At 38.7% G+C, this 23200-nt stretch overlaps 2 protein-coding genes across 3 annotated transcripts in view; both read right to left on the reverse strand.

Annotated features, from left to right (window-relative positions):
* Window positions 1-374: 374 nt before the first annotated feature.
* Window positions 375-18023, reverse strand: Prosalpha4 (proteasome alpha4 subunit). The gene is made up of 6 exons (XM_067128492.1): window positions 17867-18023; window positions 5723-5849; window positions 5159-5261; window positions 2452-2596; window positions 2102-2284; window positions 375-606 (listed from the first exon to the last, which is right to left on the reverse strand). Exons 1-6 carry the CDS (start codon window positions 17969-17971, stop codon window positions 517-519), a joined length of 753 nt encoding a protein of 250 aa, XP_066984593.1. The 5' UTR covers window positions 17972-18023; the 3' UTR covers window positions 375-516.
* A 3629-nt stretch (window positions 18024-21652) lies between these two features.
* Window positions 21653-23200, reverse strand: part of LOC136853163 (uncharacterized) — an 84145-nt gene continuing 82597 nt past the window's right edge. For both annotated transcript variants that reach the window (XM_067128494.1, XM_067128495.1), the window contains one exon: window positions 21653-23200. This exon is cut by the window's right edge and continues 1198 nt beyond it. The gene's annotated coding sequence lies outside the window, so the exon portion shown is untranslated.

The raw sequence follows: 23200 nt of genomic DNA on the forward strand, positions 1-23200 counted from the left end.
TGTATAATGATAATTTACAAAAATGATAAGAAAGTATAAATAATTAAATGTAACTGGTTTTGAATACTTAGCATTAGCAATCAACTTGAACTCATTTCCTATTTATGCTCTGCCATAAAATTCTTTCTGAGCATCAAAGAGACTGACCTAAGGAAATTCTGTCTCCATTTTTAACTTTTACAATAAAACCTCACTCTAGCGATCATATAGGCAATCATTTTCAATAGCACCATTCATGGAAACATTTACTTTCATGAGGTCTGCAAATACTTGCCTATACGGTAATCACTTAAGAGACAGGGGTTTAGTCCGTAACACTGACTTCAAGAAGCTACCTTAAAGAATCATTGCTTATGAGGAGAGAAACTCTTAACTCTAGATCTCAAAGCCTTTATTGAAAAATTAATAGCTGTAATAAATCTAACACATAAATTTATCTAAGCAAGTTGGTGAAATCTTAATTATATCAAAAAAGCAACACAAAGAACAGTTAATCCTACATCGTAAAAGTTACTCCTATTTCTTCTGCTTCTTCTTCTCTGCCTCCTCCTCTTTCTCCTTTTCGATCTCTGTGACAATCTTTTCCAAACTGGCAATGTCCAGCATCTGTAGAGAAGAAGAAATGGTTTTCTTATTTAATCACGAACATGTTTTAAAAACGCTGGCCTTTCCTCGCTATCTTGATTATAAACCAAGCTGCTCAATCCCAACTACCTGTACGGTATGTTTTGTTACCATCCTTCTAGTAAGGATATAAGCAATAGCATTTATGAAAAAATGAAGTTTCCTGCCCCTGAAAAATGACTGCTTTTTAGCGATTATTCTTTTATGAACATGAGAAATAGGATACATGAGACATCACCCTACCTACAAACATTCAGATACAAACAAATTGGATCGCAAATTACAATTGCATTTCGAGCACTCCTGTTTGCCACCCATACGTTCAAATTGTGTTTTGCACGCCTATTCTGTACACACAGTACTGTATGTACAATGTATTGTTTTTGCACGCTATTCTGTACACACAGTACTGTATGTACAATGTATTGTCTTTCAAGATGAAAAAATGTACAGTACTGTATTGATTTTATACCATACTTGACTTAAATAGGCATGAAGAGTACAGTAACCAACTTGCAAAAAATTCAACATACAAATGGCTGTCCTGAAAGTTACTCGTTTGTAAGTAAGGTGGTGTCTGTACTGTAACAATGGATCCACTAGCAATATGCTCAGGATCTCTTCCCATACATGTCGATGGGAAGGGGATGATGGGCAACAATCTACTGGAACCAAGTCAGCATTTTCCACAATGTGTACCTAATGGTGCTGCACACCATATTTCTAAGTAGCCTGAAAAATCCATTGCAAAAGTTGGGCTAGAACTTTTACGATAGCACAGGATAGTGGTATTCAAATGCATGTTTATGAGGAACCATAAAATGTAAGAAAACTATTGATAAATGCATTATTTGAGTCATTTTTAAAAACACAAATGTCTGTTATACAGGAAACTGGGTGTTTGAAGTGGCACATAGCCTGTGGGAGGACTGAAACCACCAATCTTTAACTTTAAACTTTAATAATGTACAGTAATACTTTGAAAATAAATACTTTTTATGTCAATACAAGCAACAAATATCCAGGATGCCTCACAAGTCTTACTGAAAGCCCTCAATAAAAGTGTTTGGAGCTGTTGACAGCTGCCCTTTCCCATAATACCAAAGTCCCCATTTCCCTTTTTGTGTAACAACAATGATTGCAAACACAACACCGAAGCACTTAAATTTTGTTCCCTGTGATGTCACCCTAAAGTCTGAAGCTTTATTTCCAAAGATGACAATAATGTCATATAATTTTGCAAGTTGCACTTCACCTGTGTTTGAAGAAGGAATCTTGCATGTCATGAATCTGATCTTTCCAACACTGATTTCACATATGGCACAATCATCCAAGACACCCTGTTTTGCAAATTTGGTCATGCATTTCATCTACTATACATAAAAAGAAAATGAAGGACAAAAAAAAAAAAGAAATTAGATGTCAGCGACAAAAGATATTTGACGACAGATGAAACGTAGACAAAAAGTAAACCTACCTTCATTGGTTCATTTGGCTTCATGATTGCCACTTCTACGTTCTTAGCACCTGACTGAACCACTTCTAAAAGGGCACGTACAACAAGCTTTATGGCTCCTTCTTCAGTGGACACCGCATCGTCAGAGTAATGTTTCTCAAGAAACTCTCGCACCGTTTTTGCACTGCGGCCGGTGGCATTAGCCTGAAAGTTGAGGGCTACATTAAATGACGAACAGAAATGACTATATATCAAGGATGCACAAAATGACTTATTCCTTATTAAAACGAGACACAAAATCTTTAGATAATTCTTTTAACATAATAGAAAATTTGCTTTCTTTTAATGAAAAGAAAAGAATGAGTAATCACCTGCCACTCTGTGTATGTTCCAGATGGGTCTGTCAGGTATAAGTGAGGGGTCCCATCCATGTCGAATCCTGCAATAAGGCACGATGTACCGAACGGTCTTCGTCCATTGCTCTGAGTATATTTCTGCTTCAGTGTAGCAATATATCTGTAAAATGGAAAGAATGAAGTGTTTTCTCTTCTAATATGGAAAGAAGAATTAAGTGTTTCCTCCTCTTAGATGCAAAGAATGAAGTGCTTTCTCTTGCATTAGGTTTTTCAAAATCAGTTCGCAGTTTACAGAATTAGCAGAGCTTCCCACACACACTCACAGTATGTACCTCTAATAATGTTTAATAGACCTCCACACTTCAGGTTGTTAGGTTCATTAATACAAGCTGAAGACTGCTTCACCCACCAATACCAGAATTACCACTGTTCTAAAATTCCATAACCAGAAATGAAGAAAAAATCTCTAAATCTTGATTAAACCTTAGAAAATGTTGCAAAACTGTGTCAATCTCATTTAACGTCAAGATTTCAGTTTGGTTCAGCTCCAAGATGTCAATCCGATTCAATTTGCAAAGAAAGTTAATTACAGAAAGTAAAATTTTCTTGCCAATTCTTTCCATATCTGAGCAACTAGGTTGAATTTAATCGGCACAGAACATGAGTTATTCTAAGACAAAGTCTGAAGAAGCATTTTACTGAATCATAATTTCCAAATATTTTGTGAAATGTTATCCAAAAACTTTATAAAAGGTAACAACTACAAATTGTCAGTTATCTTAGAGCGCATCTTACAATTTTCTGGTATGTTCTACACTGCAGTCAAACCAAAATGATTACGAACACAGTCGACCCACGAATAGCTAAAATCCGCAAATACTTGACACCCCTCTAAAAACACATATAACTGCCTATTTTGATATTTCAAACACCAAAAAAACCACTAAAAATGCTTATACCCAAGTATTTTAATAGTTTTATCACAAAAAAAGTGCATTTAGTCTCGAAAATATGAAAATACAGTAATTAGTGAGTATTTCTCTATGAAAAATACCGCAAATAGACAAAGTTCCTGCAATGAGGTGTATTTATTTTCCACAGAAAAATCCCCGAATAGGTGAAGCCGCAAATCCGTAAACATGAACAGGTGGGGTCTACCGTATGTAGTACATTTTAGACATTGCCACATTTCCCAAATCTGAATCATAACACCCTGACCTAAACCGGGATATTGTGTAGATGTGGCAGGAATGTTGCCACGTCTTCCTTATGCCAGGTCAGAATGGGTAAACAGCTTGACACTGATGTTCTGCATTTCTAATACTAAAGACGTAAAATGAAAAAGGCTGAAATCTGATGACAGGTAAAGGATGATTTACAGTAAAAAAAAATATTACAGTAAATGAAGAATTGATATACATTAAATTGTTTGATAACATGATAGGATAAGAATGATTTTCTAATCATCTAAATGAATTATATTAATGCCCAATATCTAACCCTGAATCACTGTCAGCCTTGTCCCCGTAATGGTCTCTTCTGGAGAGCCCGTGGGAGGGATAAGTAGGATTTTATGACTGAATTAAAGAACCCCAGATTGAGAGATGCAGATTAACTGTAGTCGGATTATAAGTCAGGAAGAAGTTTGACAATGTAGCTAATGACAGCCATGTTCGCAGTCATTTTTGTTTTACTATAAATATATGTAAACATATAAACTTTGATTCTTAATCACTCTTGCCTGGGGACACACTTCTTAAATCGGGTAAAAATCTGATAAAATCCTTAACTTTTCAACTGAACATGCAACACGAAGTGATTACAAATACAGAAGTCCAAAAATTACAAATTCCTACGGACGGGCAGTCAAAGTGGAGAGTCAAAACGCTGCACACACAGAATCCACTGGCTTCTTAATAGTTCTTGAATTTGCAAAACTGATTTCTTAAACTTTTCCCACTTCTACTCAGACCCCTTTTTAGCACATACGGGATATCCTGTCTACTGAAGTCTCAACAGAAAAGTAAAGGAAAACCATAAAATACTCTATTGAAAATATAAAAAAATCTTTCACTGTAATCACATTAAAAACTTCCACTGAATATAATGCAGTAGAATCACAAGTTAGAGGGCTGAGTTTATATTAAAAGAAAAATCTTTTCGGACATCTCAACTCGTTGACAGTAAACTCAAAACTCGATGCAGTGTTGATTAAAAGTGATTTCCTTGAAATTATAGTGCCATTAGTACATGAATAATGCGTAAAATCTAATACCATCCTTATAAACAGTTAAAAACAATTACTCTTTACAATGTTATGGCTGCTATAATTCCTACTAACCAATAGAGGTACAGGAAAACTATACCATTAGCTCCCCACTAGCATCTAACAATTACTCCACGTAGGGGGGTTAATGCCATCAGTGCTCTTCATGCGGTGCACTGTAGGTATTACTTACGGTTCTTTGCAACGTCCCTTCGGGCCCTAGCTGCAACCCCTTTCGTTCCTATTGCTGTACCTTCATTCATAATCTCTTTTTTTCATCTTACTTTCCACCCTCTCCTAACAACTGATTCATAGCGCAACTGCTTTGAGGTTTTCCTCCTGTTACACCTTTCAAACCTTTTTACAGTCAATTTAAAGTTTTAGCGTTGAATGACCTACTAGGTCCCAGTGCTTGGTCTTTGGCCTAAATTCTATATTCTCTATTCTGACATTTACCTGGTAATATATTCTAAGGTTACTGGATCTTCAACAGTCAATTTGTGAGACTGGCACTCCACACGTGCTCTGTTCACGAGGATACGGGCATCAGCTGTCAACCCTGGAAAAAGGAAATCATTAGACTCAACATTATTGGAGTATATGATACACCAGGGAAATGGTTTCAAGATCTGGATTTTTTCTATAAACCACTGTGCTCTGCTAAAAATATTGGTATTAATAATGTCAGAATGGTAGCTGCAAGCAATCTTGTTCTAACAACTTTAATCTGATAGAGCAAAATTATTACAAGGGACCTGTAGTTCAACAAAAGTCACCATGCAACATTCCTCGACCCTCGTAGGACACCAAAATTATTTATCTTGCATTATAGACGAAGACACACCAAAATTATTTATCATACATTATAGACGAAGACACCAAAATTATTTATCTTACATTATAGGTGAAAATTGAAGCAATGAACAGGTAAAATAAGTTGGTAGCTAGCTCAAATTTTCTCTTAATGTACACAAGCTTAAATCTGTGATATCAAGCAAAGAAATGCCACACATCTCTTACCAGCAAAAGCCAGAAGTACGTGGTCATCGAGCAGACAAATTTTTCTTACAGTCCGTTCTTCTTGTAGTTTGGGAACAGATTTCTTCTCTACACAAAGAACCACAACATCTTTGCCTTTCACGCCAACCTGGAAAACAAAACAAATTACAATCGGTGAATATGAGAGAGAGAGAGAGAGAGAGAGAGAGAGAGAGAGAGAGAGAGAGAGAGAGAGAGAGAGAGAGAGAGAGAGAGAGAGAGAGAGAGAGAGAGAGAGAGAATATGTTAAGCCTCATTTTATCCACAGGCAGTCCCCAAGTTACTACAGATATCTGTTCCTACAGCTTGCTGTAAGTCGAACTTCGGCGTAGGTCGAGACCATCGTAAACTGAGAACTGTCTTATACAGTTAGCAGGAATATGTTGACACTCTAGCCAAGAATTCTTGATGATTAGGAGTTTTAGCAATCAGAGGACCTACGTTATAAACAATGTTCAAGTAGTACTGATAATCCTGGATGTCTGGAAATGGTGGCCAAAAAGGTATTTCAAAGGACCTTTATTAGTGTTTAAAATGCCCAATGCACACAATACCTGTTTAGACATCTTCCTTGAACCTTCAAGAGTAACTTCCATTAACCTCTGTATATCAAGGACTAGTGTGTGCTACTCCATTGCAGAGTATGTCTCAATATTTGTCACAACACTCACTATCTAAAATCTCACTGATGGCATTACTCATGCCCTACCTAACTTTCAAAGAGACAACAGCACTTTAATATGTATTGTTTCCTTAGTCTACATTGCTTAATGTACCTCTATTGACTATTTTTGTAGATTTTCTCATTCTTAACATAGGAACATTCTATACCATATCTGTTATAAAGCTTTAGCTAAAGGATCCAAAGAAATTACTTTGTACTGCCGCCACCTCCACGTCATCCTCGGTCAAGATGCAAAACCTGTCAGTTCCCTTGCTAAGATGTAGCCCCACTGCCTATGGAGGACTATTTAGTCAGGGGCTAAGGGACATTCTCGCTCGCAAAACAAGAAATGGAGTAATTGCCGATGTGTTTGCTTCACTTTTGATTGGTCTTCTTGCTAAAGATAGCAGCTCTACATAATTGAGAACTGGAGAGTATGGCAACAGCAATTTTTACAGTAGCAGAGAGAGTGCTTGTTGACATTGCTCAGGCAGATAGGGAAGTAAGTTATTATAGTAACACAGACCTTGAGCTAATGACAACTTGCTTGTCACACCGAACCACGAATCTTGTCCACTTTCCATGGCAATGGGCCAAGGTAGAGAACTGTTGGTGATGGCTGCTGCATCAGCTATTGAAAAGCCATTCTCCCTGAGTTTACGAGTAATAATGGCCATACATGAAAATAAGTGACTGGATAACAGTAAAATGGGTGGAAGTGGGGCTACTTCTGAAGACCTCTCCAAACGGAAAGAAGTATGAGATAGTCTACAATGTGATCTAGAAGGTCTGGGAGCCTCCCTTGCTGTAACCAAAAGGGGACATTAGAATAATCTGAGCAGACTGTCCACTGTCTAAGCCACCAGATCTGACTGCAGAGAACAGTACATTAAAACAATTTGACAAAAAGATTCAGCACGGGTTAACTCACACTTTCAAACTTAAAACAAATTTCTGAACCACTACACTACAAGGTTTCAAAATCCATTGAGGAAGAACAATTTTATTTATTTTTGCCTCGCAAACATTCTAGAGCAGAGACCAAACCAACGATAGGATCTCATGAGCCCTGCTGAGAGCATTTGGCATGACGTTTGAACTCGGGAAATGAACCGAGGCATGATGGTGATCTCGTGACATTCTGCACAAGCGAAGATCTCGACCATATCCCTCCCTGGTTTTGTAAGCAAGCTATGGTGGCGTGCTGTCAGCCATGGCCCAGACACAGCAATCCAACAAGAGAATCGCAAATGATTAGAGGACTAAGAAGACACCCTACGGTTCCCATTAGTTTGTGTCTGTGACCGTTTTCCCTGCTCCATAACCCTTTTGCTGGAGACTCCAACAAGTGGGTGCCCTGGCTTACATACAAAACATTGGAAAACATCAGCCACTAACAAAGATTGTGGGATTGTGGAGATGACTGTAAGGAACCAGGTTCTCCAAAGATACCAGATGACCTAACCAAATCTGCCAAGACTTAGCTGTAGGTCAAGGGGAAAGCAGGCAACATGCAGGAAGAAAGCAAACACTTGACACTCTAAGAATAACAAGCTAAAAATGCGCCGAAGTTTCCTTGGCGCAATCAAGTTTTCTGTTCAGCCGCTACAGTGTATCAGCAAGGCCACCGAAAATAGATTTATCTTTCGGTGGTCTTGGTATAATGCTGTATGAGCCGCGAACCATGGAACTTTAACCACGGCCCAGTGGTGGCCTATCCTATATCACTGCCAGAAGCACGATTATGGCTAACTTTAACCTTAAATAAAATAAATCTACTGAGGTTAGAGGACTGCAATTTGGAATGTTTGATGATTGGAGGGTGGATGATCAATATACCAATTTGCAGCCCTCTAGCCTCAGTAGTTTTTAAGATCTGAGGGCGGGCAGAAAAAGTGTGGACAGAAAAAAGTGCGGATGGACAAAGCCGGCACAATAGTTTTCTTTTCAGAAATCTAACAAGATACTCAGTAGTGGTAATGTGGAAACTGCTCAGAATGAGATATGGGATGATCACTCATTTGACTTCTACATGACTGTATTTTTCACCAAAACAAAAGACATTACAGTAAACCCCCCATATTCGCGTTCTCACGATTCGCGGACTCACGTATTCGCGGATTTCTCTGTGGAATGTATCTAACCCATTAATCGCGGAAAATTCGCCCATTCGCGGTAATTTCACTGATAAATATTCACTAATTACTGTATTTTCATATTTTCATGACTAAATGCACTTTTTGTGATAAAACTATTAAAATACTCAGGTATAAGCATTTTTAGAGGGTTTTTCTTGTGTTTAAACTATCAAAATAGGCAGTTCTCAGTGTTTTTAGAGGGGTTTTAAGTATTCATGGATTTTAGCTATTCGGAAGTGCGGTATGTATCCCCATGAATACGGGGTTTATTATTGATATAATACACGGCTGTCAGTACCTCAGCAATCACCAATGCTAATTTGGAAATACCGCACTTCATATTTAACTTTTTCTCGCAAAAGGGGATGATTTCATTATGTACGGGACACAGACTAAACCATTAAATAAATTTGGTTTAGCATTAAACAGTGAAAAATTCTAAACTTTAAATATTAAATGTTGCATCTACTAAAACGAGAAAACAAAAGAACATTTTCCTGTGGTGCATTTTAACTGAAAGTGATCTTGAAAACTGCTATAGGTCACTGGTTTTCATATGAAGATGTGCTTTGATAATATCAATTCGTGACCTGAATAAAAGTTATCTAAGCCACAAGGTAGCCTTGGTTAGTCATAGGAGTGAAGTACAGTTGGGTGAGGAGTTCTTAGCACTTTTAGTAGGAAACAGAGTATTCTGTTGTATCATAGGAATGTGGCCTAATCTCAAATCTCTCGATTCCCTCTGCAGAGGAAACTGAATCATTTTGCCTGTGTCAAGGAAAGGACATACATGAATCGAAGCCAACACATTAATCAGGTGATCCCCCGCATAATATGTACAGTAAACCCCCTATATTCGCTGGGGATGCATAACCCCCCCCCCCCATGAATAGCTAAAATCCACCAATACTTAAAACCCCTCTAAAAACACTTAGAACTGCCTATTTTGATAGTTCGAACACAAATAAAAATCTCTACAAATGCTTGTACCTGAGTATTTTAATAGTTTTATCACAAAAAGTACATTTAGTCATGAAAATGATGTGAAATACATTAATTAGTGAATATTTCTTAGTGAAAAATACCGCAAATGGGGGAATTTTCCGCGAATTATGTGTAATACATTCCAGAGAGAAATCCGCAAATAGGTGAGTCCGCAAATCGTGAGACCGCGAATACGGGGGGTTTACTGTAGACACCACCCTACTACAAACGAGCTACGTTCCGGACGGCCATTTGTATGTTGTTTGTTTGTAAGTTGGTTACTGTACTCTTCATGCCTATTTAAGTACAGTATGACATAAAAACAATAAAGTACCGTAATTTTTTCATCCTAAAAGACAATACACTGTACGTACAGTACTGTATCAAGTGCACAAAAAAAAATCTGAACTTATGGGTAAAAAAGGGGAGTGCTCTGAACACAATTTCAATTTGCGATCCCATTTGTATTTAGTTTTTGTTTTGGGTTAGTGAAGATTTGACAACCTAACACCATCCAATAACTGTCAATAATATTACTGTGTTCAGGCTCTACAAAGGAAATCCAGCAGTCCAAGAATGTATATTTCAATTACTGAATAAGTGGCCTTTGGCAGGGGTATAAGCTCTAAGGAATACTGTACTCTTGTCCATGTGGTAATAACTAAGTTTAATGAACCAGTTATTATTATTATTATTATTATTTCAGTAGATGAAAATTATTACACATGGAACAAGCCCACCAAAGGGACCATTGACTCGAAATTCAAGCTTCCAAAGAATGTTGGCTTCAGCCTCCCACTGCAGACCCCACACTGCAGCAGTAACTGATCATGATACAAAACCAGTGATTTTTCACTGCCCTGGGGGAGACGCGAACCCGAGACATCTGAGTATACTGTACTGGGTATATTTTAAGTTTGATACCTTTGGTCAATGGTCGAGGCTGCTAATTTGGAAAGACAAGTCTCATTATCTTGTTGTAAGTGTTCAACAGTCAAATGTTTTAATCAGAACTTTTGTGTAGCTACAGTATATAATGCAACTGTAGAATTAGCAACTTACAATTTCATATATTTAAAATAAAATCTGCCAATTACAGATGGCCATATAATAGTTAACTACAATTTGAAACCGACTTTCAAAAGGAGCTGTGCTTCCAGAAATAGTGGTAAATACAGTACTGTAATGTATTTGTTAATTATAATACCACTATATTTTTCTCCTATTTTTCAAAGCAAATTTTCATTTTAAAGTTTATTGCAATACGTATCAGTAAAATCAGTACTGTACAATCAATCTAATGACTGCAGTATGCCATTACCGCTAGATGTGATAGGTAAGTACTGGATAGTGCAGATGTTTACAGTACAGATGCTCCTCTACTTTGAACTTTCAACCTACGAACTTTCAGAGACGCGGACAATCGTGATCGTAAATTAAAAACGACAAATTTTTAAAAGTAATTTGTATTTTTCCTAACATACAAACCTGAAGCCTTTACGTATGGGATTAACTTTCAGCGAGCTGCTAGGAGTCTGGCCGTTAAACTTTTGCAAGGTTGGTTATGGTAACAGTTACTGACGGTGGGGGCGGAAGCACCACCCACCCAGTCGGTATACATTCAGATATGCGCAGTTTACCTTTTGGCCCAGAGAGGGTGGTAAGGGCTTTACATATAGGAGACTTACTTTAGGAGGGAGGATTCCGAGTAAATCCCTGCGCTGACTGGTAGTTCGACTCACCCAGGTACCCTCTTCCTGATTGTTTAATAATCTGTATTTCGTGTTTAATAATCTGTATTTCGTCCGTAAGGACTTTAAGCGATTCACCCAACTCGGACACAGTGTTAACTACGAGATCGAATTTACGATCAAACTTACTCTCGAGGCTGGCTACTGTTCTGGAATTGGAATAATGGGATGTTACAGTCAATGAGTTGAATGTTAGTGACAGGTTCTAAACTCTGAGCTCTACTCTCGGCTCTAACAGCTGCCTTACTCTTCCTATCCATAACCAACTTATCCAAATGAGACCTAGGAACCCTCCATTTCTTCTCATCCCATCCAACACATTCAGCACATGCGAGATCTATCGAACACTTGTCCTCTACATTTTGCACAGATCGTACGACTATCGCAGGTTACTTTGGTCATTCAGGTCCTGCAACCCCTCCCTTCAATACCTAATACTTGATGAACTGGAATCAGACATCGTAAGAAATAAAGTGCAGAAAATCCACTACGCTAAGCTGAGAAGCTAAGAAAACAATGCGTGCTTCACCAAATCCTTGGGAAAAGCGAAGAAAAAACTTCAAATTGAACCACCAAAATATTCAGTGTTGACGTTAAAGCCGGCAGAAAAGAAGTGACTATCGCTGTTACAATGCTCCTATTGTTCCCCGATAGAGGGCGGGGTAGTTACTTACACTATAAACAAACGAATCACTACCGCGAACTTCCAATTTTTTAACTGCTGCACAAGTAGGAAAGTATAGCTACATAATTACTTGATAAATTACATATATGAGAAGTTAGATTAGAAATAGGATACTCAGTCATCTAGATCACCTGCATGCACGCCAGTCCAGCACGTGACGGCTCGTTCACTGTTCCTCTGACCACAGGAAGACAGGAGAGAGGGAGGCCAGTCCCACACACACCTTCTCCTAGCAGCTGCACACCTTAGGTGAGATGCAACCTGTCCCTCAAGAGCTGGGTGAACTAAATGACTTGTTGAGCATCCACCATAGGATCCTAGTAGGAAGAGGAGTCCAAGGACCTATGGGCGACGTCCCAAGGTAAAAGGAGATGAATGTGATCTGCACAATTACATTCCATCCTAGCCGTCCTAGTACTCAACTGACAGGTTCTTCCTGAATGCGATGGACAGACCGACGCCCCCAGCCTCGGAAGATCTGGTCCAAAAAGCACGGATGTCCATCAAGAAGTTGCAGGGGTATGCTCATTTGACCACCTCATTAGTCAAGAGAAATAACAATTTGGACACCGTTTCTCGGCCAACTCGAATGTAACGAACGAGTCGTTAGCATTGGGTTGAAAGTCTAGTCTTTATGGCGGCAACCCAGACCCCATACTGTCGTTGGCACCACAGGACCAAGGAAGTGGAATGATCCATCTCACTGAACACTTTCGAAACGTGTAGAATGACAAAAGGCGTAAGCTTCCAGAGGTAAAGCACATTATAAACCACAGCTTCACACAAGTTCTTTATCTGACTTTTGTTATGCAACAAGTTGAATCTACAAGACAGTTTACTTTGAAACTGTAATTTACAAGCTCCCATGAAACATACATGATCATACAGTAACACAATTGCTTTTAACCACCAAGGGTAAGGGATGGTCTAAATTGCTGAGGTAGAATTTCATCTTTATTCGGACCATCTTGGTCTGCAGCTACAAATACTGTTGTCATGGTTGAGTTCCTGAAAGGGCATTAGTTTAGGCCGAGCTTGAGGTACAGATGAATGTAATAATTTATTTTCTCCATATTCAAATTAGATAATCTTGAAAATGTCTGTTATCAAGTTTAACGTGGGCAGTCTAATGCATTGTCAGACAATAATTATGGTTGCTAAACCATCAACCGGCACAAACAACTACATCTCAGCAATGTGGGCGATTTTAGCGTGATTAACGATTTACATGAAATTCATTAAACCGTACATGCAAGATGTTCCTTTAGCTCGTGCCAATAATTTTTTTATTTTATTTAGAAAGTAATGGGTGCTTTTACTAAGACAGCAGTGATTCTCCTTTGAAAAGCATTTTAAAATACTGTACAGACACCACCCTACTTATGAACATTCAACTTACAACCATTCAGATATACAAACAAACGGGATCGCAAATTAAAATTGTGTTCTGAGAGCTCCGCTTTGCCACCCGTAAGTTCGAATTTTGTTTTGTATGCCTATTCTGTACATACAGTACTGTACGTACAGTGTATTGTGTTTTAGGATGAAAAAACATACAGTACTGTGTCGATTTCATACGATACTGTACTTAAATAGGCATGAAGAGTACAGTAACCAACCTACAAACGATTCAACAAACAAATGGCCACCTGGAACTTAACTCATTTGTACGTATGGTGGTGTTTGTATTAGTTTAGGATGTTTTTTGAGAAAAGAAACCCAAGACTGAGGCCTGGTTGTGCTGTCACTGCTACAACAACAAGCATCACAGTATTGAAATTTGTCAAAGCAGAAATGCTCTGTACCACTGGCTAACATAATACTACAATATTTTTCTTAAAAGGAGCTTTTCTTTTATTGCATGCGTATGTGATTGTTATTAAAAAGTTAAAGAACCACCGTATGTGATGTGGTTGCCTTTGGAAAAATGAAATAAAGTACTATAATCTACACTACTGCAAAGGCCCAAGATTTAAGGTGAATGATGTATGTTATTTACTGTAAGTACAGGTAGTCCCCGGTTAACGGCCATCCGGTTTTACGGGGCTTGTCTAGTGACGAAAATAATTTCCGCTTATTGGGGCCAATGCATACATAACAGAAGCGCTGATAAACGAAAATCAGCGCTTTTTGGTGCCGATAAGCCCCGAACATTGCCGATTTTCAGTTAGCGGCGATTTTCGGGTATCATCACACCCTCAGAACAGAACCCCCGCCGATAACCGGGGACTGCCTCTACAGCCAACACAAAGAATGACAATCGGCATCATATTGAAAGAAAAAAAAAACAACATAATCCACTAGAAAGTGAAATAAGGGTGGGGATTAAAGCATACTAGCTTAAAATTAGAGTATATTCAAGTGGTAATAACAGTTACAAAAAATTTTAAATCCACAATTTTATTTCAAATTTTGATCAATTTTAGGCAGCACCTCAAGTATGAAGGTGCCATCATCCTCAGAAACACTAGCCATAGAATTTAATTTGAGAGGTACTTTTGTTGCTGATTAAAATTACTGGGAAATTTCACCAGAATGTGTTTCTCTCTCAGTAACCAATTACCATAGGCACTCTGGTGCACCAACTCCTTTTATGATACAGTAGTCTAAAGTATTCATTAGGTGCTGATGCCCAACACATAGGAAAATTCACCTCCTGTGTTATTGGCAAATGGATGATTAAGTCTAGGCTAGATATCTCTATACAATGCTCCTTTTTTCTACAGTTAGCTTGCTTAATGACTAGATGGAATGACAGCCTCTCTTGCCATTTCCTCAACATACAGGAAGACGCTATGTTCATGGCAGTCAGTCAAAATAGTTAAAGATTGGCAAAACCTCCACCAACCTGTTAGGCAGGATGCTTTAGCATATGTTACATAAGCTAGGTGGGGTTCTAGGGTTATAGCTAAAGACTAGCAAGGCCCACCTGTCAGTGAGACTCTGCAGCTATGTTAGATTAGGTCAACTGAGGGAATTTGAGCGCATGGTAAATCTTAAACCGTAATTGCATTCTTCCGTTTAAAATATCATTTTCCTATGTTAATGTGAGATTTAAATTTTCTGATGTTCAGTTTAGTGAATGAGCAAATTTAAACTATTGAACCCTCTTAGAACCTATAATTATTTGGGGGGACCACAGTGGGAAAGCAGGTCGTTGGGTGGGGAACACAAAATGAGTGAATTAAAAGGATGTTTATAACCTAACTGCCTTAACCTAGGACGCGAAATTAAAAAATATAATAGGGTTGTGACCTAACCTAGGGTGCTAGGTCCTTACCTGGCTGAGGGGCGCTTTGCCCCCACCTGTACATTTCCCCCACCTTACATAACGTGGGCACTGTAAAATAAACTGGACCGAAACCTAACCCATGTACACCTAACCTTACCTAACCTAGGATGTCAGGACCTTCCCTTACCTTACCTTAATTAGAATCAAAACTTGCCGAGGTGTTACGGGGATGTTAAAATACAGCCATGTTATTTCCTATTTTCCTCTTTTGAATCTTCCCCCACCAAAAATCCCCTTTTCCCATTGTCGTTCCCCATAATTATAGTATACAAAAGGTTACATTATCTTTAAATTATCTATTTGTTGCTGAAATCAACATCATGTTCGAAATACGCTGAAAAAAAAATTAATATATCTGCCTGAAATAATTGAAGGAACAAGAGTTTACCCATCTACACCCATAACCAAGATCAGATGCTGGGTTTTTCAAGCAATTCCTGTGTTCTAAAATCCCATTTAATTGGTAAAACTCTGAATGAAAGAACCAGTAAGGTTTCAGCTTTGTTCACATTCCCATATTTCCATGTGAAGATAACAAAAGTAGTTTCAGACATGTCAGCCATCGTTATGCACAAAGCACTTGGACAAAAAGAAAAATAATAAAAATCTGATTGGGAGCCCCAGTCACCTGACTGTCAAAACATAAACTTAAAACAGTCCAGATGGGTAACATTCATTGTAAATATCTAGGTAAAAGAAAATTTATGATAGCATTTAGTATGGATTTATTATTAAGCATATTAAGGAGACTTCAGAGCGAAATATTCTAATATCGAGGACTGGTAATAAAGGGGGTGGCCCCCCCATTTAGAAGCTAGTGAGCACGGCACCCTAGTTGGGTTAGAAAGTTCTGATTAGGTCACGGCACAATGCTCTAGGAAAGGTTAGGTTAAGGTTGTTTCTGTCAAGTTGTAGCCAGTGCCAGACCACGTGTCCGAACGGAAATTTGGTCCCGCCTATCTGTTTCCAATGTTTAGTGTTACTTGGGGGGGGGGTACTTTGTGCCCCTAGCAGGTCAGATCACAGCATCCTAAGTGAGGTAGGGAGGTTAGGTTAGGTCAGAGTCTGGCATTCTAGGTAAGGTAAGGTAAGGTTTGTTGTGTCCAAACGGAAATTTGGTTGCGCCACTCTGTTTCCGATGTTGTGCTACTTGGTGGGTCGGGGGGAGGGAGTCCCACCAGCCAGGTCAGGGCACAGTTCCAAAAATCAGGTTAGGAAGGTAAGGTCTGGTTAGGTCAGGACACAGCATTCTAGGAAAAGATGAGTTTGGCCCGTTTTCATATTCGGATTTCTCTTGCCCACCCGTCTCACTACTCAGCATCCGCTCCTTAATTTCTGCGTCGACCTTTTATAATCGACAGAACAGAATATGAAATTTAGGCCACATTCCAAGCCCCGGGGCCCTGAGGTCATTCGGCGCCGAAACAGAAATTTCCAGAAAAAAGGTTTGAAAGGTGTAACAGGAGGAAAACCTTTTACAGCTGCACTATGAATCAGTTGTTAGGGGTGTGTGGAAAGGAAGATGGAAGAGAGAGAATATGGTTTTTTTTTTTTTACAGAATTTTGTTTGCTTATCAAGAAGCTACCGTTATTTTTTGTCGGTCGATTGTAATTAACCTCGGAACCGATTATGTTTTTGTATGGTGGCCATCCTGGAATGCTATCACGCACGCGCAGTGTTATAGGGGAACTTTTGGTAAAAAAGTGGAGCTTCCTTCACCTGAGGGGGTCTGGGGGCCTCTGGCTAAGTAGGTTAGATTAGGCTGGGGTACGTCAGGTTAGTATGGTTCATTTTCTAATAGATTTCCTTAATAATACCGAGAATATGAACAGAGGTGCAGTAAAAGGAATGAAAAGGGTTGCAGATAGGGGCCGAAGGGACGCTGCAAGAACCTTAAGTAGTGCCCACAGTGCACCACGTAAGGTACACTGACAGCACCAACCCCCTCTGATAATCTATCGCACACTACGTCAGGTTAGGCGGTCTTGTCCCATCAGCCATTCAAGGACCGGGGGCTCCAAGATTGGAGAGGGTGGAGGGGGGGGTGACCCCCATGACCTCGCATTTACGTTGGTTGATTGATTGATTGACTGATTGATTATGAAATTCAGGTCTTGCAGACCAAGCGCCGGGACCCACCATTATTATTCAGCGCCGCCTCTTACGTCGGGCTAAGATGCATCTTTGTAATTGGCCTTTAAGACTTTTTCAGTTATCAGGCTTATTTTAAATGATATGTTAAGCATATTTAATCTATAATATTATCCTCGTAAACTGTGTAAAAATAATCCGGCCATTTCCAAAAATCCAATCGAGACGATCCCACCACTGACGGGCCATTGTCTCCGGGCACGGACAATACCCAACCCTACCCCAAAACCAGCAAGGTTCCTAAATCACCTCAAACATATAAATTAACCCCTGTTCAAAATAAACATTAAAATTAACATTAAATAACCCCGGAAACATTCCAACGAACGAACCCGAATTTCAACCTCGACAGAACATCCCAGACCCTTTAGCTACCGGCACTCTCCTCAACTTATATCGCCACTTAAGAGCACTTTATAACTTAGATCGCCCCTCAAGAGCACTTCTACCCGACACTGACAGCGGTGGATCCCTTCTTCACGGCCTCCTGCGCATATTCCACCTGGAACAAGTGCCCGTCGGGACTGAAGACGGTAATTGCGCGGTCGTAGCTCGATCCGGACATGACGATGACTGGCGACAACAACGTTGGTGAGTGATGACAGCGGCTGCTGCCAGTGCGAAGCTAGCGAACGGTAAGTGGTCGATTTGTAGGCAGCAAACGGGTGAATAACGGTTGAAATATGTGCTAGAGCTAGGTTTTTTAATATATACTTAATGTTAGAATATATTATTATGAATTATAATAAGTTTTCATGGCTGTTTATACACGGTAATGTAGATTTAACGGGTGAAAACGATTTCGCTTTGCGTATTCTCAAGCTTCCGTGTACGGTGAAGTTGTTAGGTGGGTCTTTGTATACAGACGATCGTATTTAATGCCTTTCGTTAAAAAATGTATGATTACATGTTCTAATAAATTTTCATGGCTGTTTATACACAGCAATGTAGATTTAACGAATGAAAACAAGCTCGTATTACATATTCTCAGCTTTCTTGTGCCGTAAAGTTGTTCGCTGGTTCTTCTGTGTACAGATGATCGTATTTGCCAGATGGGTGAAGTCAAGTGTTGTTCGTAATCGCCTTTGTATAATAAAAGGAAACATTTATGAGCAGACTGAACAGGTTTCACAGTGGATGTTTGCATTAGTGTATCCAAAGGTTTATATAAATTCTTTCGGCAATGCAGCTCCTTATTTCTCCCTATCTTTCTCTAATTTAAGTTTTATGCCACATTTTTTTCAATATTGCCAAGTCAGGTGGGCTGTGAGTACTGGCGGGAAGAAGAAACGCGGAAAGTTTTAACGTTTATTCTCGTGCAAGGAACTAATGAATATGAAGGATCGTGACGTAACCTTGGAGACTAAAGTCTCCTAATAAAAAAAACTGGGAGAATACATAAGATTAGCAATGAGAGGTAGGAATTATGCTAGCCTTGGAAACGCTGGAGGCATAGCATGTACTCCATTAACAGTACACATAGCTGTACATGTGCTAAATTAGAAAATTGACAGAAAAAAAAGTAGTTACAGGCTGCTTTAGAGGCAAGAGACCGTGCCGGCACATGGTCTAGAGGCGTAGCTTGCCTGCAGCTGAGTTGTAGAGTAGCCATCGAGAAACCAAAAATCAGTTTTCATTATGATAATTATTTTTATGCAAGCGATTGGAAAGCAGTTCTCTTGAGTGAATGAAAGGGAATCACTGAGATGGGTGAGAGGGAGAAAATGCGGCAATATAGAGAGAAGGGGCCAGGCTCAGTTGCTCATTGCATGGCTGTGAACTCAAAAAAAAACCGTTTACTTACGTTGGGAGAAGATATTCATTTAATAACAAACAAATCTCTGTTTTCTGGAAGGTTGTACACAGGCAATCTGACGTGTAGGAGACAAAATATCACAAGTTCAACGAGGTATAGGGAATATGAGTTCATTATGCAATTATTGGCTTCTTTTCGTGATACTGCAGTTTCTACAGGGTTTGCCGCCACAAGATTTAGCAGATGAGAAAAGAACTTAAATGACCCCTAATGTAGCGAATGGGTATATCCCGTTCTTTCCTTCTGCATTTCCGGTATTAACTTTCCATTCAGCTCTTCTAAACCGATTCCACCTCTCTCTCTCTCTCTCTCTCTCTCTCTCTCTCTCTCTCTCTCTCTCTCTCTCTCTCTCTCTCTCTCTCTCTCTCTCTCTTGTGTTGTTTTTATTCTCTGTGAAAACCTTGTGGTTTTATTTAGAATCGGTTCTTGAAACAGCAACCGAATATTTTAAAATCTCCGTTTACTTTATGTAATCACGTTTAGGACATTCTTCCAAGAATGTCTTGTTTTATGTGGTTTTGTTAAACGATAATATTGAAATGTTTTAAAGAGTTTGGGGATAGAGGTCCTTGTATTTACTTTGATTTTTTAGGAATTTTTCATACATATACATACATATATATATATATATATATATATATATATATATATATATATATATATATATTGCAGGTATCTCAAGACAGTTCCTTAAGAGAATTTCGTAACACGAAACAAACTTAATTTTCCAGATATTGATAAAATAACTATGAAAATTTTCTAGAATAAGTTATACTGCATGACGTGAATATAACAGATAGTTTATTGGTGCTGCAAAAATGTAATCCTTGCATTTTTTAATACCACCGCAAAAACTTTTCCAGAATATATAGGGGTAATTATATTACACTAGTTGAATCTATATGATCATTTTTTGGGGGCTCTGAAGAAATGCAATCTGTATTTTTTTTCTCCACGTGGTGCACTGTAGGCATTACTTATTTGAAACGTCCCTTAGGGCCCTAGCTGCAACCTCTCTCATTTCTTTGACTGTACCTCCGTTCATATTGTCTCTCTCCCATATAACTTTCCACCCTCTGTAACAGGCCTTTCTTAGTGCAACTGCTTTGAGGTTTTCCTCCTGTTACACCTTTCAGACCTCCCACTCTCAATTTCCCTTTCAGCGCTGAATGACCTCATAGATCCCAGCTTAGCTTGGCCTTTGACCTAAGTTCTACATTTTGTTATATTCATTTGTTTTTTTCTTTGCAGCAACGTGTGTAACCCCGCTCTTCAATTTAATGACTGATGCATCAGAACTGCTATTCGGGGGCAAGGTAAGATTAATGAACGTGTTTGGTTAGCAGGCGGTTCAAACATTTGCTTTTTTTGGGGGAAATTGAACATGTCCAGTTAGGTGAGCACCATTTTAGCAATTTTGTTTTTAAATCCGTTTTCTTTGATGATATTTTTTTGTAAATTCTCTGAATTTATATATAAAATATATATTTATATATTTATATAGTACATATAATATATATATGAATTATATATATATATATATATATATATATGTGTGTGTGTGTGTGTGTGTGTGTGTGTGTGTGTTTAGGCCACGGAATTTTGTGTGACGAGTCCTGTGTAAAACCCAGGCGATATGGGAGAGGTGAGGTTTGCGTGGGTAATTCCAAACGAACATTTGTTCTTTGAAAATGAACCGTAACCATAATACGACGTCTGTCCCTCCAAGTCCGGTCACCGTCTTGTAAAACGCTACGAAATAATAACATTGTTCTTTGTATTCAGTTATTTTACCATTACTTGAAGGAGAGGTATTAATTAACCTCTATATTTGTCCTTGGTTACCAATCTGCTGTGGAGGGAAGTACGCGAAGATTGTGAACTCGAGAGTCAGCCGGTTTTATGAGTTTTTCGTACCGCTCGATTCCAGAATGTAGAACCCTCTACCCTCTTTTCCGTAGGGGGTTAGTGCCGTCAGTGCACCTCATGCGGTGCACTGTAGGCGTTACTTAAGGTTCTTTGCAGCGTGCCTTCCTTAGGCCCCTAGCTGCAAACTCTTTCATTCCTTTTTACTGAACCTTCTTTCATATTCTCTTTCTTCCATCTTACTTTCCTCAACCCTCTCCTAACAGTTGATTCATAGTGCAACTGCTTTGAGGTTTTCCTCGTGGTACACCTCTCAAACCTTTCTACTATCAATTTCCGTTTCAGCGCTGAATGACCTCATAGGTCCCAGTGCTTGGCCTTTGGCCAAAATTCTGTATCCAATTCTACCGTCTTCTTTAACCTTTTTTTTTTTTAAAGAAGCGACTTCTTTTGTTTTAGATATCCACGGTCATTCAAGTCTCGTAAAAAAGGAAAAAAAAAGTTATTAGATTATTGGGATAAAGTCCCTTTATCAAATAGGCAAAGGTCAGTAAAACACACAACATCACAACGATTTTACTTGCAGAAAAACTCGCCAAACACTAAAACACACTCACCGGTCGCTAAATCTGGCCGTTCTCAATCGTATTTTCTTAAACACGAACATTTATATAATATCTGTCAGAACAGCCGCGTCTTAGACTTAATTGGTCATGCAGTCCTGCACTCGGATACGAATCCTATGATCACAGGTCGCTTGTCGAAGCTGTTAGTTTGTACTGCAGGAGATCTGCGTATAGCATTCCAGTGTTGGGTCCCTTGTGAATACGTAGTTAGGCTCAAGGTGGAAGTTGACATCGCCTAATTTGTTATTTCTCTTTTTTCTTTATTTATTTATATATTTATTTATATTTTCTTGCCATCGGCATCTGTCCCAAAGGCTTCTATACAAATCTAACTGTTCATCTGAGGTTTGGAATTCTCGTTACGTCACATAACTGCCCAGAAGATCTCCGCATTTCACGTTACGTAACGTAACAGTGAAGGCATTGAACATCTCATTTCACATTACTACGAAAACTGAGATGTGTGGTTTCATGTTACGTCATTTTCATGTTACGTCACTCGTCCAGTTTAAGACCCATATCTTACGTTGTCTCACATGTAATAATAATAATAATAATAATAATAATAATAATAATAATAATAATAATAATGGTATAGCTGTCGAGGATGATATGCAAATCTTATTTTACATTGCATACGTGAGCCGTGTCAAAATGACTATTTTAATAAGAATAATAATAATGTCAAAATGAAGATCCATATTTTGTCTTAGATTACACAAAATATCAATAAAAAATCCACAACATGCATTAGGTTTTAGGGTGATAAAGTATAGAATACTTTCACAGGACTTTCGCTCTCTTCATGTGCAGTGATTAAAACTTCAGTTGAACTCAGTAGAAATATCGTGACTTGCCCTGAATTAATTAGATAGGGTATAAGGAAAGTAAATGCCACCGAACTGAAGGAATTTTCGAGATATTGGTCCGCTGTTATGGTGACTAGTGTCCTGGTATGCCAATCAGATATGGCGGGTTCGCGTCTAACCCCCCGGGCGATGAAAAATCACTGGCTCTGTATCGTGATCAGTTACTGCTGCAGCGTTGGGTCTGCTGAGGTGGGAGGTTGGAACCAACATATTATTTGGAAGCTTGAATTTCAAGTCAGTGGCTCCTTTGGTGTGCTTGTTCCATGTGAATAGGGTTCATCTACTGAAATAATAATAATAAATAATAATATTTCGTATGTTAGGAACCTCTGGCAACTGGAGAAATTTCAGAAATTTCAGGGACAGAAATTTGCCAATGATTTGAGCGCTACGTACTTACTAGGTTCGCAATTTAAAACTAAGAAACAGGTTATAGCAAACAAGCGATTTGCTAAATCAAATCTTCAGTAATTGAAGTTCGGTTATGCCTGAAATGTAGATCCTGTAATATGTCAAAAAAAATGAAGCCACAAGTTTCACAGGTTAAATGATTTAAGACAACACTGGCGAGTTATCTTAGGTTTCTGAAGCTGAGTTTGGAAATAAATTGTCCACAA

Source organism: Macrobrachium rosenbergii, chromosome 26 (genome assembly GCF_040412425.1).
Source record: "Macrobrachium rosenbergii isolate ZJJX-2024 chromosome 26, ASM4041242v1, whole genome shotgun sequence".
Lineage (NCBI taxonomy): Eukaryota > Metazoa > Arthropoda > Malacostraca > Decapoda > Palaemonidae > Macrobrachium > Macrobrachium rosenbergii.

Excerpts from the sequence above, each read along its gene's own strand:
- Prosalpha4 (XM_067128492.1), bottom strand. The coding sequence starts at position 17,971 with ATGTCCGGATCGAGCTACGACCGCGCAATTACCGTCTTCAGTCCCGAC. Across the intron at positions 5,850-17,866 it reads TGAAGAAGGGATCCACCGCT|GTTGGCGTGAAAGGCAAAGA; the intron begins GTCAGTGTCGGG and ends TTTGTTTTCCAG. Across the intron at positions 607-2,101 it reads AGCCAAATGAACCAATGAAG|ATGCTGGACATTGCCAGTTT; the intron begins GTAGGTTTACTT and ends TCTTCTCTACAG.